The sequence below is a fragment of the Phacochoerus africanus genome, chromosome 4 (genome assembly GCF_016906955.1).
Source record: "Phacochoerus africanus isolate WHEZ1 chromosome 4, ROS_Pafr_v1, whole genome shotgun sequence".
Classification (NCBI taxonomy): domain Eukaryota; kingdom Metazoa; phylum Chordata; class Mammalia; order Artiodactyla; family Suidae; genus Phacochoerus; species Phacochoerus africanus.
Genome location: NC_062547.1, coordinates 151,191,892 through 151,206,321, shown reverse-complemented (window position 1 = coordinate 151,206,321; position 14,430 = coordinate 151,191,892). Strand labels below are relative to the sequence as shown.

The following is a 14,430-nucleotide window of genomic DNA, read 5'->3' as shown; positions in this document are numbered from 1 at the left end:
CCCCCGCGGAGGCCCGCCCTCACCTCCCGGCCTTCCTCTCTCTCCCCAGTCACTGTATCCAGCAGATCCTGGAGGCTGTGCTCCACTGCCACCAGATGGGGGTGGTACACAGGGACCTGAAGGTGAGCGACCCAGCCGAGGGTTCCGCCCCGTTGGCGTCCCCGAGTGGGGCTGGGGGAGGGGTGCCCCCCACTGTCCAGATGAGGGAATCAGGCTCAGGGAGGCCGAGCAGCTGAACTCGGGGCCTGGGTCTCCCAACTCCCAGGCTCAGGTGCCCTGTGCCAGGCAGGGTGAGGGGCAGCTGGGCCACAGGGCTGCTCTGGCACGGTCCAGATCCCAGCTGGGCCACTTTCTAGCTGCCCAGCCTCAGCTTCATTGCAGTGCGGTTGCCATAGCAACCTTGGTTCGGGCGGGGAGGCGGTCCGAGGAGACGGCTTGGGGCCTGCTGCCCAGCGCGTTGTTCATCTTGCCTCTGGGTCTCTGGAGGGCATCGGGGTGGGGAGGTAGACAGGCTCGGGGGCCTCCGAGTCCCCCTCCTCCCATCTGAAGGGGACGGGTAGGACTAAGCTCACGTGGGGTGGAGGCTCGGCACCAGCCGCCCGGCCCTGCCCAGCCAGCACGTACTTCAGGCCCTCTCTGGGCCTCCTGGCATCCGTGGCGGCACAGATCGCCCCCGTTCGGCAGAGCGCGAAACGAAGGCCTCAGGAATCCAAGGGATTTGCCCGAGAACATGCATCGCAGTTGCGCCTGGGCTAGGATGGCAGCCCCGGCCTTCCGACCCCAGATCCGGTGCCCCTGTTGAGCTGGAGGCAAAAGCCACTCCCTGCACCTCTTGTTTGTGCAGCAGCCCCTTCTGGGCGACGCTGCCGGTCACCTCTGCCTTCTGACCTTCAGAGGCTGCAGACGCACTTCTGCAGGTCGCCCCTGGAACTGTTAGCAAATGTTCCTTCAATCTTTCCCACCGTGGGGGCTTCACCTGTGAGCCCCGGTCCTACCCTTTGGGGCTACAGGGAGGTCGCGTCTGCAGCTCAGAGCAGCTCTGGCTTTGGAGCAGCTCCTAAGGTTTCCGCAGGCGCTTCTCCTCCGTTAGCCCCGGGATGGGATCTCCAGGCCTTCCTCATCCTGGGCGCCCTCCGGTCCGTCTAGGTCCCCATCTGGGGTACAGTACTCTGAGCGCGTGCTTCCCTCTGACTGTCACAAGCCGTCTCTGGCTCCACACCTGAGCCCAGGTGAGCTCCCTGTGGCTCAGTCTAGACCCGCAGACAAGTGCAGACACGGAGAAGGTCTCCGGCCAGCCTGCAGGCGGCGCTCCCCGAGGGCCTGTTCCCATTAGAACCACAGCCCCGTGCGGGAGGAGGGACCATGAGAGGCGGCGCAGATTTAGGCCACTCTGGGTAGATTAATTAGTGGCACATTCATCAAATCAGGGCAGAACAGCTACTGGGACCCAGGACACGTGGGGTGCACAGTCCCCAGAAGCCTTAACAAAGGAGCAGGTGGTGCTTGCATCCTGCCCAGCTTTGGGCAGTGAAAGGTCACGTGTGGGACCCTCTCCCAAGCCTCAGTTGGGAAGGGAGCCCCCGGAAACCAGCCGATTCCAGAGACTGGAGCACCCCCTCCCCTGAGTCCTGAGGCCGACCAAGCACTGCGGGCCACCGCGTGCGGGCTTTGCGGTGACTCTCACAGGGGGACCACAGCCACCCGCGATGGAGGCATCCCCCCCTTCTGAGAGGAAACTGAAGTTCGGGGGGGCGTGTTTGCCCAAGTCCCACAGCGCCGAGGTGGCAGCAGGGGGACCAGAAGCTGGGCCTTTCTCGTGGGCGCGTTCACACTCTTACCACCCTCTGTCCCAAGGAGGGGACTTCCTGTCCCCCAGACCTGGCTCAAGCCGGCGCCTCGCGGCAGGCCAGGTAGCACCTGGGGGCTTCACATCTGTCAGCCTAGAGTGGGCTCAGAACACGGCTCTGGAGCCAGACTCTGCCTCTATGCCACCTGTGGGACGTGCTGAGGAGCTTAACGCTCGGAGCCTCAGTCCCCTCGCCTTGTACATGTGACGGATGCCACGTGCTGCTCAGTCTTAGTGACACAGTGGTGCACACGGCGCGTCAGCAGCTCCCGTGCTTCAGGGGTGACAGATAATGGACAAGGACACAGAGCAGCGGGGAGAGACGTGACACTGCAAGGAGGTCTGTGAAGGTGACAGCAAGGAGCTAAGGCCGGGTGCCCGGGGCTCTGCCTTCAGCCCGCGCAGTCGGGGAGGGCTTCTTGGAGACGGTGCGGGGCAGCTGAGCGCTGGATGCTGCGTAGGAGCCAGATCTGGGAGGCTCGGAGGGAGAGCCCGTCAGGTGGGGGAGCAGGAGGTGCAAGGACCCCGCTGGGAGTAAACGTGCCAGTTTCAGGGGCTGCAAGGAGCCCCCCCCTGGAGCAGGGGGCTAACCAGGCTTTACCCCAAAGGGCTGTGCAATGATAAACGGAAGGGTGTGTGCCAACCCTTTAGCCCGGTGGCTGGCACGTGTTAGGGGCCCCAGAAACGCTGCTTCTTTTTCCCTGCTGTGGCGGCTCCTCCCTCTGGCCCCCGCACCCTGTCTCAGCTCAGCCCCTGAAGGAAGGGAGGAGGGCTTGCTGGGTGGAAGGGCTTTGGCAGAAGTCGGAGCACCAAGTCGGGGGGTCCCCTCTCTGAGGAGCTCAGGGTCCCGTGCTTGGGGTTGGCGGGGCGGGCAGGGCGCCTCTGCGTCGCTCAGCCCCTCCTCCCATAAGCCCAGGACCCCCGGCCCCGAATCTGCTGACTGCCCCCTCTGGCTTCTCCTCTTCTCTCGTCCTGGCAGCCGGAGAATCTGCTGTTGGCCTCCAAGCTCAAGGGCGCCGCGGTGAAGCTGGCGGACTTTGGCCTGGCCATAGAGGTGGAGGGGGAGCAGCAGGCATGGTTTGGTGAGTGGGGACGGGGGGCAGGGGTGTCAGGGGCCAGCCTCACGTGGACACACGGGGCTCTAGAAGCGTCTGCCCGAGCGGGGGCGGGTCAGAGACGGCCGTGTAGCAGCCAGGGCGTGGGGGACAGAGGCCCCACCCAGCCAAGCAGGTGTCACCCAGGCGAGCTCCCTGGGGGCCAGGTGCGGGGACGTGGGTGCGGCTTTTCCACGTGCACACCCAGATCGCTGGTGGCGAGGGGCCTCCACGTGCCCCCTAAGAGCCTGGGTGCTGGAGCCTGTCGTCCCGATTCTGCCGGTGAGGAGCAGGGGCTGCGAAGCTAAGAAAAGTTCCAGGGAGATTAAAGCCGGGATTCAAGCTCAGATGACCAGGGAGCGCTGAGGTCCTGGCGTCAACGCATCCCTTCAGCTGTCTGGGGATGCTTTCCGGGGGTGACATTGATCTGTCGTTAAGAGCCAGAGTCCTGGGTTCAAATCCCAGCTCTGCTACTCACAAGGTGTGTGGCTCTGGGCGAGTCGTCTCCCTGCGCCTCCGTTTGCTCCTCTGTAAGATGGGTGCGATGTGTGTGGTATGGGGGTACTAACAGTATGTCCCTCGGGGCTGTGACGAGATCAGAGGAGATCAGGCCTGGGGCGTGCTCGGCCCTGCTCAGCGCAAACACCCAGCCAGTCCCGCAGTGACTCGTTCAAACACTCTGAGTCCCTTATTTCACCTGCTCCTCCCAGGGCTGCTGGGAGGTGTGAGGGCACGAGTCCCTGAGCCCGTAGTTGACACACGTGGAAACTGAGGCCTAGAAGGAAAAGAGACTCAGGGCGAAGCCAGAACGACGGACAGGCCCCCTGCCGTCCCTTGACCGGCTCTCAGAAGGGGTGGGCGGTGGGCAAGGGTCTAGCACAGCCTGGAGCCGACAGGCAAGGACCTGGCACCTCAGGGCCACCGGCATCTGACCGGAAGTGGTTGCTGGGAGGGGAGGTTGGTCTCGGACTCAGAGTCTGTGGGACGGACCCCGGGTTGGATCGAGGGCTCTGCCGAGGGGCGGGGGTGACGGGCGGCCTCTGTCCTTGCGCCCTGTTCCAGAGGCCTTGCTGGCTTTCCAGGCTGGGGTTCTGGCTCTTGGCAGGCTCTGGGGGGCAGGGGGCATCGTCTCTGTCTCTAGCGACCCTCGTCCCTCCCCCAGCAGGACTCGTCCCAGGTTGCTTACATGCCAACCTCTGTGTGTGTGTCTTGTGTGTGTGTCTGCCTGTGTGTATCTGTCTGTGTGTCTGCCTATGTGTCTGTCTGCCTGCCTGTCTGTGTGTCTGCCTGTCTGTGTGCCTGTCTGTGTGTCTGTGTGTCTGCCTGTCTGCGTGTCTGGGGAGCAGGCTTCGCAGGGACACCCGGATACCTCTCCCCGGAAGTGCTGCGCAAGGACCCGTACGGGAAGCCTGTGGACCTGTGGGCCTGCGGTGAGTCCACGCAGGGCCCCAGCTCCCCTGCCACTGCCCCTCGGGTGCCCACCCTCTTTGCTGTCGCTCTTTCTCTCCTGCCCGTGGGGTTGAAGGCCCTTCTGGTCCTCCCCGTCCCAGGGGTCCATCCTCTACATCCTGCTGGGGGGGGGGTGTTGAAGGCCCTTCTGGTCCTCCCCTCCCAGGGGTCATCCTGTACATCCTGCTGGTGGGGTACCCCCCGTTCTGGGATGAGGACCAGCACCGCCTGTACCAGCAGATCAAAGCCGGCGCCTATGACGTGAGTGCCGCCCCTCTCTGCAGCCTCCCTGTGGTCCCCGGGGCCCCTCCAGTGGGAGCCAAGTCTCAGTGAGGAGGGCTCCCTCCCTCCCTGCAGCCCATTCGGGGGGCCCTGCCCCCTCCCTGGTCACAGCTGAAGAGCAGGTGGAGCCTGAGGGCTGACGGGGCCCGGCGATGAGCTGGCCGGGCTGGGGACCAGGCCTCTCAGGGATGGCGTTGGGTCCACAGGGCCCCCCCCCTGGCAGAAGCAGCACCGAAGTGGGGTGAGGGGTGCAGGGTGGGTGCCAGGAGCCAGGTTCTCTGCACACATCCATGGACCGTGGATTCACAGCCGCGCCTGTTACATATCACACACACACACACACACACGCACGCACGCGCGCGTGCACACACACATGCACACACACAGACACGCATACACACACGCACGCGCACACACACAGACACGCGCGCGCACAAACACACACAGACACGCACACACACGCGCGCGCGCACACACAAACACACACACAGACACGCATACACACACACACACACGCGCGCGCGCGCGCGCGCACACACGCGCACACACACACACGCGCACGCGAGGAGCAGACCCTCACGTCCCTGCGGTTAAGCCGCCTCACGCCCCTCGGGACGCAGGCACTGTTGCTACTCTCTTTTACACAGTGGAAGCTGAGGCTCAGAGGTTAACTCACTGCCCGTCGGCTCAGCTAGAAATGGCAGCGGTGCGATGTGACCCAGGCGCTCGGGACCCCCGCATCCGTGGCTCGAATTCCCGGGCTCCCCTGCTTCTCTCCCAGCTGACGCCTCCAGGCTGTGGGTCCTACCTTCATGTCCTACTGAGGCCTCACAAGCTCTCTAGGCACCGCCCAAGGGGTCGTGTGACACACCCAAGGTCACACAGCCCAGGAGGCTGAGCTGGGGCCTGAACCGGCCCTCTGATTCTGACGTCTGGGCTCTGAGCCGGGGTGGCTGCTCTCCAGAGAAGGCACAGCCTCGGGGGGCAGAGGGAGGCCCCTCTAGTCCTGGCCATTGCTCTGATTTGTCCCGGGCGCGAAAGGCCGCGTCGCAGGTCCTCCTGGTGGGGGGCGCCCGCGGGGATGGGCGGTGGGACCCCTGCCTGCTCCCCTGCCAGACAGGGGCTGGGGGAATCGCAGGGGGGGTCCGGAGTAGGCTGGGCAAACCTGGCCCCCTGCCCCTTCCAGTTCCCTTCGCCGGAATGGGACACCGTCACCCCGGAAGCCAAGGATCTGATCAACAAGATGCTCACCATCAACCCCTCCAAGCGCATCACGGCCGCCGAGGCCCTCAAGCACCCCTGGATCTCGGTGAGGCTCTCTCGGCGAGGCCCCCCCCCCCAGGAGCCCCCCCCCCCCAGCCCCGGGGTCAAGCCCCCGACGGGGCCCCGGCCCTGCCTCTGGCCCCTCAGGCCCACGAGGCCAAGGAGGCGTCATCGGGAGACACCGAGCCTGGTGCGGGTCCTCGCGGGGCCAGCGGTGGCGGGAGGTCTGTGGGGTCGGCCTTGTGACGGGGGACGCCACTGGCATGGAAGGCCAGTGCCAGGACGCTCACGCCACCCCCTAGACCCAAGAACCCCCCCCCCAACCCCAGAGACGGGCTCCTCTGTGGGGGCGGGGCGGGGGCTGCCCTGCCCTCGGCGAACCGACGTCTGTCCCCCTTCCTCCAGCACCGGTCCACCGTGGCCTCCTGCATGCACAGACAGGAGACCGTGGACTGCCTGAAGAAGTTCAACGCCAGGAGGAAACTGAAGGTAACGGCGGGTCCTCGCCCCCCCCCCCCGCCCCCGGTCCCGGTCCCCGGCCGCGGGAGGGCTTGCCCGGGGTCTCGCCGCCGGCGGCCAAGACACCTGCTCGTGGCTAGGTCTTTCCCGCTTCAACAAGCATTACTGGGAGTTCTCGTCGTGGCGCAGTGGTTAACGACTCCGACTAGGAACCGTGAGGTTGCGGGTTCAATCCCTGGCCTTGCTTCGTGGGTTAAGGATCCGGCATTGCCATGAGCTGTGGTGTAGGTCGCAGACGCGGCTCGGATCCCGTGTGGCTGTGACTCTGGCGTGGGCCGGTGGCTACAGCTCTGATTTGACCCCTAGCCTGGGAACCTCCATGTGCCTCAGGAACGGCCCTAGAAAAGGCCAAAAAGACCAAAAAAAAAAAACAAACAAACAAACAAAAAAAAAAAACAAGCATTACTGCTGGCTCTCTGGGCTGGGTGGTAAGTGGTGGGAGGACAGACAAGTGACCGGGCCATTACGGGGCAGTGGTGAGTGCCTAGCAGGGCCACGGAGCCAGTCTGGACCGACCAGGGAGGGGTCCCAGAGGCCTTCCTGGGGACCTGGCCCTTGAGCTGGGATCCTGAGGGCAAGCAGGCCTTGGCTGCGTGGAGTCAGACCAGGCGCCTGGGCCAGACACAGGGCGGCTGTGCCCCCATCTGGGAGCGTGACCTTGACCCCTGGGGACTGCAGGTGTTCCAGAGTGGCCGGGAGAGGTTTCGGGGTGACGGGGACGGGGCGAGAGACCCCAGCTGCCGAGCGCGGGAGGGGAATGGCGCCAAGGAAGCCACAGGGTCACACACGTGGGTCCTGAGCTGCAGGCCTCTCAGCAGGTCCTGTGTGTTCTCAGGGCCATGACAGCCCCCTGCCTGGAGCTGGCAGGGGACATCGCGAGCAGGTGGGAAGAGACGGAGGGTCCCCCGCTGGTCAGAACAGAGAAGCCATCACACGCTGAGTGGTGGCTGCTGAATGATGGCTCCTTCTCACTGACCGCGCCCAGGCCTGGCGCGGTGGCTGAGGACGGGGACATGGGCCAAGGGGGTGGGGGCCAGGAGACCTGAGTCCCCTGCAGCCCCTGGTGGGAGCGGTCACAGAAGAAGCCTCAAATTGTCAGAATTAGGGAATCTTAAAATCAGGGACTGTTGGGCTTAGAGTCCAAAGCAGACAGCGTCAGAAGCAGAAGGGCCCCAGCCAGGCACCGGCAGAGGGGCCTTCTCCTCATGGAGCCTCCGGGGGTCCGATCGCAGCAACCGCGCGGGGCTGACCTCGTTTTGGACTGAGGAGCTGAGCGCCCCGGTCAGAGGGTGGGGGCAGGGGGGCACCAGGGGCACGTCCTCACCCAGCGGGAACCGTCCTTGGCCTTTACGAGCCCCCACAGACAGCTGTCCCCGAGCTCACCCCCAGCTCTGGCCAGGCCGGTGGCACCTATTAATATCTGCTCCTGGGATGGCCCCGTCCCCAGAGCCGTGCCCTCTAAGACCCAGCTCACCCCGACCTCTCAGGGAGGGGTGGTCTCTGGGCTGCTGGGGTGGGAGAAGTGGAGGCCGGGCCAGAAGGCTTTGGCTTTGTGTCAGAACGGAGCCCTGCCTCTCCTCCCCCGACTTCTCTGCCTCTCCCCCCGTTTCTCTGCCTCTCCTGCCCCCTCCCCCCATTCCTCTGCCTCTCCTGCCCCCTCCCCTCCCATTTCTGCCTCTCTTCTCCCCCCACCTCCGGCCTCCTCTCCCCAAACCCCCTCTTCTCTGTTGCAGGGAGCTATCCTCACCACCATGCTGGCCACCAGGAACTTCTCTGGTAGGTGGCAGGACCTCACGCTGCCCTCGCATCCTGCAGGGGTGGGGACCTTGCTCTGTGGGACACCTGGCACCCTCAGGCCGCCGGGGAGAGTGGGGGCTGTGGAGGACCCGTGGCTGGAGGCTTCGCTCACCTGATGCAGACCTCGGAAGCGGAGGAAGCCCATTGGGCCGAGGGCCCACCCGGAAGGGTTCGAGGATGCGGCTGGCTCGTCACCTCTCACTGGGTTCTCGGGCTGGGCCGGCCTGGGCGAAAGGCCTCCCGTCCTTGGCTGTGGACTCAGGAGGAGCTGAGCCAGGCCCAGGGACTAGCCAGCCCCCACGCCCTCACTTAGGTGGCCTTTGCAACCAGGCCATGGCCACCTGCTCTCTGAGTGAGGAAGCAGAGGCTCGTTTAAACCCTGATTGGCCCCAGGTCACACTGCCTGAGGGATGCCTGCAGGGCAGGGTGTTTTGTTTGTTGGTTTATTTGTTTTTGCTGCTTAGGGCTGCACCTGTGGCATATGGAGGTTCCCAGGCTAGGAGTCAAATCGAAGCGACAGCTGCTGGCCTACACCACAGCCACATCCGGGTGGGATCTGAGCCGAGTCAATGACCTATCCCACAGCTCGCGGCAATGCTGGATCCTTTAACCCACTGAGCAAGGCCAGGGATCGAACACACGTCCTCACGGATACTAGTCAGGTTCTTAACCCGATGAGCCACAGCGGGAACTCCACAGTGCAGGTTCGACCAGCCCCAGAGCAAGTGCCCTTCCTGGGCTGGGTCACCGAGGTGTCCAAGGCAGGAGCCTTCGGCCTTGGCCTGTTAAGGCGGGGCGTCCTTGCACCCGCGGCATGTGGCCCCGAAGAGAGAAGGGGAAGTGTTTAGCGCTGGGGCTTAGCGAGAAGCTCCCCTGGCACAGTGGAGAGTGCCGGGGCCAGTGCCCACCAGAGGCTTGGCTCTCAGGAGCCCGGGGAGGCTGACGGGGCAGCCGAGCAGATATAGCCAAGCTCACCCGAGGGGCCCTCGGGCTGCCATGGGCACAGGGCCCGTCCCACCACCAGGCCTGGCCTCTGGGAAGCTCCGGCCCTGGCTTTGCCGAGAGGGTCCATCTGCCCGTTTTACCAGCTGGGACAAGACCCGGGGCCAGGAGGGAAGCTGGGCTTGGTGCTCTCTCCCCGACCCCTGCCCTGCCTGCCCGCCCCCCGCCCCCAGACCAGGATCCTGCAGTTCCTTCAACTGAAAGATGAGCCGCCCGGCAGGCAGAGGCTTTTTTTAACAACTGAAGCGCGCCTGGGGAACTCCAGTTCAGAGCTCACACCATGGGGTGTCTGGGTAGCTCCCCTCCCACCATGTGCCGGGGGGCCAGTGGTGGTTAAAAAAATCATGGGGGGCAAGCGCTTAAAAGCCAGGAGATTTCATAGCAAATCCCAGATTTCTGACTTCTCCTGAAAATCAGAATGTGTGGCTTCATGGGCCCCGCAGTGCCGCAGCAGCGGGCTGGGGCCCCTTGGAGGCCAGAGGGGCAGGGAGGTCCCGATCTGGCGCACAGAGCCCGGGGTGGGGGTGGGGGGGACAGCCATTCCTCTCGGCCTCGGGACCCAGGGGTACTCACTGCCCCCCGCCCCCAACTGCTTTGCAAGAGGGAACCTCTGTCTGAGAGGCCGAGGGGGCCCAGAGGTGGGAATGTGGTGATGGCTGGGGAGCTGAGCCCCGTCCTTCCACGCCTCGGGGGCGCTGACGCCCCGGGCACCTCTCCTCCCCAGCTCGCCCTCCCCGGGCTGCCGGGATGAGGACCTTCCATGGCGGCCGTTGACTGAGCATCTGCTGTGCGTGCATCGGGAGCCGTGTCGGGAGCCGTGTCAGGCGCCGTGTCAGGCGCTTCGGAGATACCGTTGCGTTTCTCTCGAGGCCGTTTGCTTGGGGTCTGAAGCAGCCGGGGGCCCGGGCCCGGGCTGGGCATTCCTGCCCTTTCCCCCAAGGGCTCGGGCCGGGGGCGACCGGGAAGGCAGGGCAAGGAGGGCAGGTGTGGCCTCCCCGAGAGCTGTTGCTCGGCCGCCCCCGCGTGGGGCTCGGGGCTGGAGGCAGGGAGGCCTCTGCAGGGGAGGCTGCTCTGCAGGGGAGGCCCCAGACAGGGGGCACCTGCTTCTTCTCACGGGCGAAATGCGGCTCGCAGCTGTCGAGAGTGAGTGGGCAGGGCTGACACATGACCCGCAGCAGCATGGGGCTAAAATTAGAGCGGGGCCGGAGGGGAGGGAGCCGCCAGCCCCGGGCCGGGCAGCCAGGCCTCCGGGTTGGCCTCCAACAGCTCGGGGGGTGACCGGGCTCAAGAGGGAATCCCCAGACTGAAAGAGCAACCCCACGACCCCGGGACACGCCGAGCACCCACCGCGGCCCATGGGGCCCGAGGGTCACACTTGAGATCGCTGCCAAGGCGGAGCCCAGCCCACCTGGGAAGGAAGAGGGCCCGGGAGGAGGCGTCCCCGCGTTGCCGGCCGGCCCCGTGCCCTCCGCTGCCCGTGGATGCTGCTCTTCCTGGCCCTGTGGGCCCTGGTGCCCTGCCTGGTGTTGCTAAGCCTCTACTTTTACTCCTCTGCAGGTGGGAAGAGTGGCGGAAACAAGAAGAATGACGGCGTGAAGGTAAGGCCCGGAGAGCTGGCAGGGCCTGCCTCCGGTGGCGCTTCCGCCCTCAGGGCCCGGCTGGCAGGGCCGGGGGCAGAGCCAGGCCTTGCTCGCGGTGTTCTGGGCAGGTTGGTCGCCCGGGCAGACCGGCGTCCCCAGACCCAGAGACCCGGGCTTCGGGGGCCCCCGTTCCCGCCAGGATCGGGGCGGGGGGGGAGGGGAGGACTGAGGAGCGGGGGAGAGGCAGGTGGCCTGGGGTTGGGGTGGCCCTAAGGACGGAGGCCGGAGACTCTGTGGTTCTCCAGGGCTAGAGGGCTGGGGAGCTAGAGTGCAGAGAGGGCTGGGTGCCGGGAGCCGTGCCTCCCTCTTCCTGAGTGGGGGCTGGCGGCCCGGGGCCCCTGACCCGAGGCACGGCCTGTCCAGCCTACGAAGCCCACAGAGGATGGGCAGCCCAGCTTCTCGGCTTTGACATCCAGAGGCACCCATCCCCACGGAGGCCTGCCAGTTCAGCACCAAGAATTCCGCCCCTCCCCGGACCCAGGCCGCCCTGTCCCACCCCTGCTGCCCGAGCCCCTTGCTCCACACCCGCCTGACACCCGTCCCCTCCCTCCGCTCGCCCTGCCCTCTGGGGCCTGGTCCCCGCTCTCTGCAGCTCCCTCCTCCCCTGCCACTGGCTCGCCTTGTGGGTTCTCCTCTCTTGAGACGCTGCCTTTTGCTGGGCTCGGACCCTGCCCAGCCAGGGCCCCAGGGCGAGGCTGTGCCCGGGACATTGAAAGCTGTGGCACGCTGTCCAAACACAGCCACCCAGGTGGGCCGGTGGCTTCATGGCTTGGTTTGTAGTGGCGTTTAGAGTCTCAGGCCCCTGGCTTGGTCTGCCGGGGCTTGGAGGGAGGGGAGCCGGGCTGTCTGCCTGAGGCCGGGATCTAGGCCCTGCTGCTCTTAGGGCTCGAGGTTCCCCGTGGGTACAGTGGGGTGAAAGGGGGGTGAACCCATGACTTCCAAGATTTTGGCTTAAAGAAACAAGAATGAAATGGGGGCAGGCTCGTTCTTTAAGGCCTTAGCCTGCTGTGGCCCTCTTGGGCTGGCCAAGCAATAAAGCTCTTTTTCTCCTTAAAAAAAAAAAAAAAAAAAAGTTTGGAGTTCCCATTGTGGCTCAGCAGAAAGGAATCTGACGAGCATCCATGAGGACGTAGGTTCGATCCCTGGCCTCGCTCCGTGGGTTAAGGATCCCGTGTTGTCGTGAGCTGTGGTGTAGGTTGCAACACCTGGCTTGGACCTGGCATGGCTGTGGCATAGGCCAGCGGCTGCAGCTCTGAGTAGACCCCTAGCCTGACAACCTCCATCTGCCGTGGGTGTGGCCCTAAAAAGACCAAAAAAAAAAAAAAAAAGTTTTCCTTTCTCATCTTGGGTGCTTGAGGAGTCTGTAACTGTTCGGTTATGGGCCAAAACTCTTGGTTTTCCAGTGGACTCCTGGGTCTGGGGAGGCGCCTCTGGCAGCAGGTGGGGACAATGGGAGAGGGGGCGGCCCAGGAGAGAAGGTTTGGGGCGTCTCCCGCCCACTGCAGACAAACAGCTCTGTGGACCATGGCAGTGGCGGAGAGCCTGGGTGAGCGGACAGCGGTTTTCTGCCCCCCCGAGCCTGTACCCCTCATCGTGTGCTGGGAGGAGAGGGGCTCCCGCCTGCCAGGGCCGTCGTGAGGCGGCGCTGAGAGGCCGCGCGTGGAGGCCGGTGCGGGCGTGTGGCATGTGCCCTCCAGGTGCCAGTCAGTGGCAGATGATCTTTTCCGCTTTGTGAGTTGGGCTTGTGGGTAGGAGTTCTCGTGAAAGCTCAAGGGAACTTTGGGACCACAGCTCTAATGCCAACCTTGCGTGTGAGCTCAACGGGCACCCATCCCGAAGGCTGTAAGGAAGTCCAGGCTTGGGCTTGCGCTGTTTGGGGTTCCCTGTGAGTCCCCTTTGAAAGGGCGACGGAGGGACAAGCCGTGTGCTGGGGCCAGGCGTGGAGCAGCGGGGGCCCGAGCTGGCCCCAGTGGTAGGTCGTTTCTGCGGGAAACTCGTGCTGGGGGCTACGGGGCAGAGGCCACAGACGCTGGTGGGCGCTGGCCCAGGTCGGTTCCCGGAGGAGGGGTGTCTGAGGGAGGGCGGCTGGGGTCCTCTTGGCCCTCGGCTGTGACCCTGGCCAAGGCTGCCGCCAGGGGCGAGGTCAGGGCCTCCCTCAGGCCAGGTCTTGGGACGAAGCTCTCGTCTGGCTCCGGGTGAGGCCCGGAGGTGGAGGCTGCCTGAGAGCAAGAACATCTCGCAGCGTGGCGGGGCTCTGGCTGGTCCCCGCGGGGCCCCCCAGTGGGCACAGGCGAAGAAAGAGCCGCTGCTTCCTGTAGTGCAGGAGGGGCTGTGCCTTCTCAGAGGCCCTCCCTGGCCCGACCTTCTCTCTGCAGCTCGGCCTCCTCCCCTTCCTTGGGGTGGGCGGCGGGGGTTGGCGGGGGGCATCCATCAGGAAGATGAGAGTAACCCAGAGGCTTTGCCCGGGATGTGGGGAGCCTGGCCTGCAAGGTGTCGCCATTGTCGGGGCGGCGGTGGGGGGGGGGGGTTCCACTCACGTTTCTGCTGTGACTGAAGCTGGACGTCAACCCAAGAACTGAGGGTTTGAGCCTGGGCCCCCTGTGCCATCCTTGGGGCCCCAGGCCATCAGTTCTGCCGTCTGCGCGAGAGGGGAGGGGCGTTGTTTTCGGGGGGCCTGCTGGAGCCGCCTCATGATGTGCGCGGGTCCCGCCCACGCGGGAAATGCCTTCTCCTCTGCACCCTGGTCCTTGGAGACAAGCCCCTGAGTCCGTCTGGGGCTTATTGAGAAGCCGTGATTGGGTCCAACGCTGGAGGAAAAGTGGGCCAGTTGGGGTTAAAGACACAACACAATGCTGAGCTTCGTGGGTTTTAAGGGCTCTCGGAGGCTCATTCTGACCACACTGCGTTTCTGTCGTCCTTGCCGACCTCAAGGTCTCCCGGTGGTTGTAAGAGCTATGATTCTACTTTTGGTGACAAAATGAAACCTGCCGATCGGTGGAGGGTCTAACTAGCGTCACCACCCCTTTCCGAGTCAGGCAAAGTGAGTCTTTCTCTCACCCAGAAGCAATGCCCACCCCGCCCGCCCCCGCCCGGCCAGACTCTCATCTACGAAGCGTTCCCGCCCCTCAGCCGCACTCACTGCCCCTGTTGGTGTCCCATCCGTGCTGCGTCGTGACCCTCTTCCCCATGTCCCATCCTGTCACTGTGCGTCCGAATCTGATGCGGTCTCTGCTCTGTGTTCCCTCCTCGTGTCCGCCTGGAACCTCCGGCCCCCAAAGTGCTCCTCGGGCATCACACCGCACCTGGCCAGCCGGGGTGAGGGGAGGGGAGCCGGGCAGGCTGCTGGCAGCCACGCCCCGGGGCCAGCTGGGCAGAGGCAGGGGGTCCGGCTTCCCGCCGCAAACGCCCCCTGAGCCAGCCAGCCGGGCCGGCCCTGGATGGAGAGCACAGGATCTGAGGCTCCGGGATGCGGCGTCAGCAAGCCCAGCATTAGACCCTCAGAGAATAGCCAGGGCCGCCCCCTCCCCCAGGCGAAGGT

At 65.1% G+C, this 14,430-nt stretch overlaps 1 protein-coding gene across 2 annotated transcripts in view; it reads left to right on the top strand.

Moving 5' to 3' along the window:
* The window catches only part of CAMK2A (calcium/calmodulin dependent protein kinase II alpha), a 32,131-nt gene that overhangs the window by 1,299 nt on the left and 16,402 nt on the right, over window positions 1-14,430 (top strand). Inside the window, exons 3-10 of one of the 2 annotated variants that reach the window (XM_047779048.1) lie at window positions 50-122; window positions 2,826-2,928; window positions 4,287-4,370; window positions 4,556-4,650; window positions 5,858-5,980; window positions 6,340-6,423; window positions 8,187-8,229; window positions 10,810-10,850. In XM_047779048.1, the coding sequence (XP_047635004.1) occupies window positions 96-122; window positions 2,826-2,928; window positions 4,287-4,370; window positions 4,556-4,650; window positions 5,858-5,980; window positions 6,340-6,423; window positions 8,187-8,229; window positions 10,810-10,850 (600 nt within the window). In that variant the 5' untranslated portion in view covers window positions 50-95. Of the gene's footprint in view, window positions 1-49; window positions 123-2,181; window positions 2,346-2,825; window positions 2,929-4,286; window positions 4,371-4,555; window positions 4,651-5,857; window positions 5,981-6,339; window positions 6,424-8,186; window positions 8,230-10,809; window positions 10,851-14,430 lie in introns of those variants that run through there. The other variant, XM_047779049.1, reaches the window with a different exon arrangement.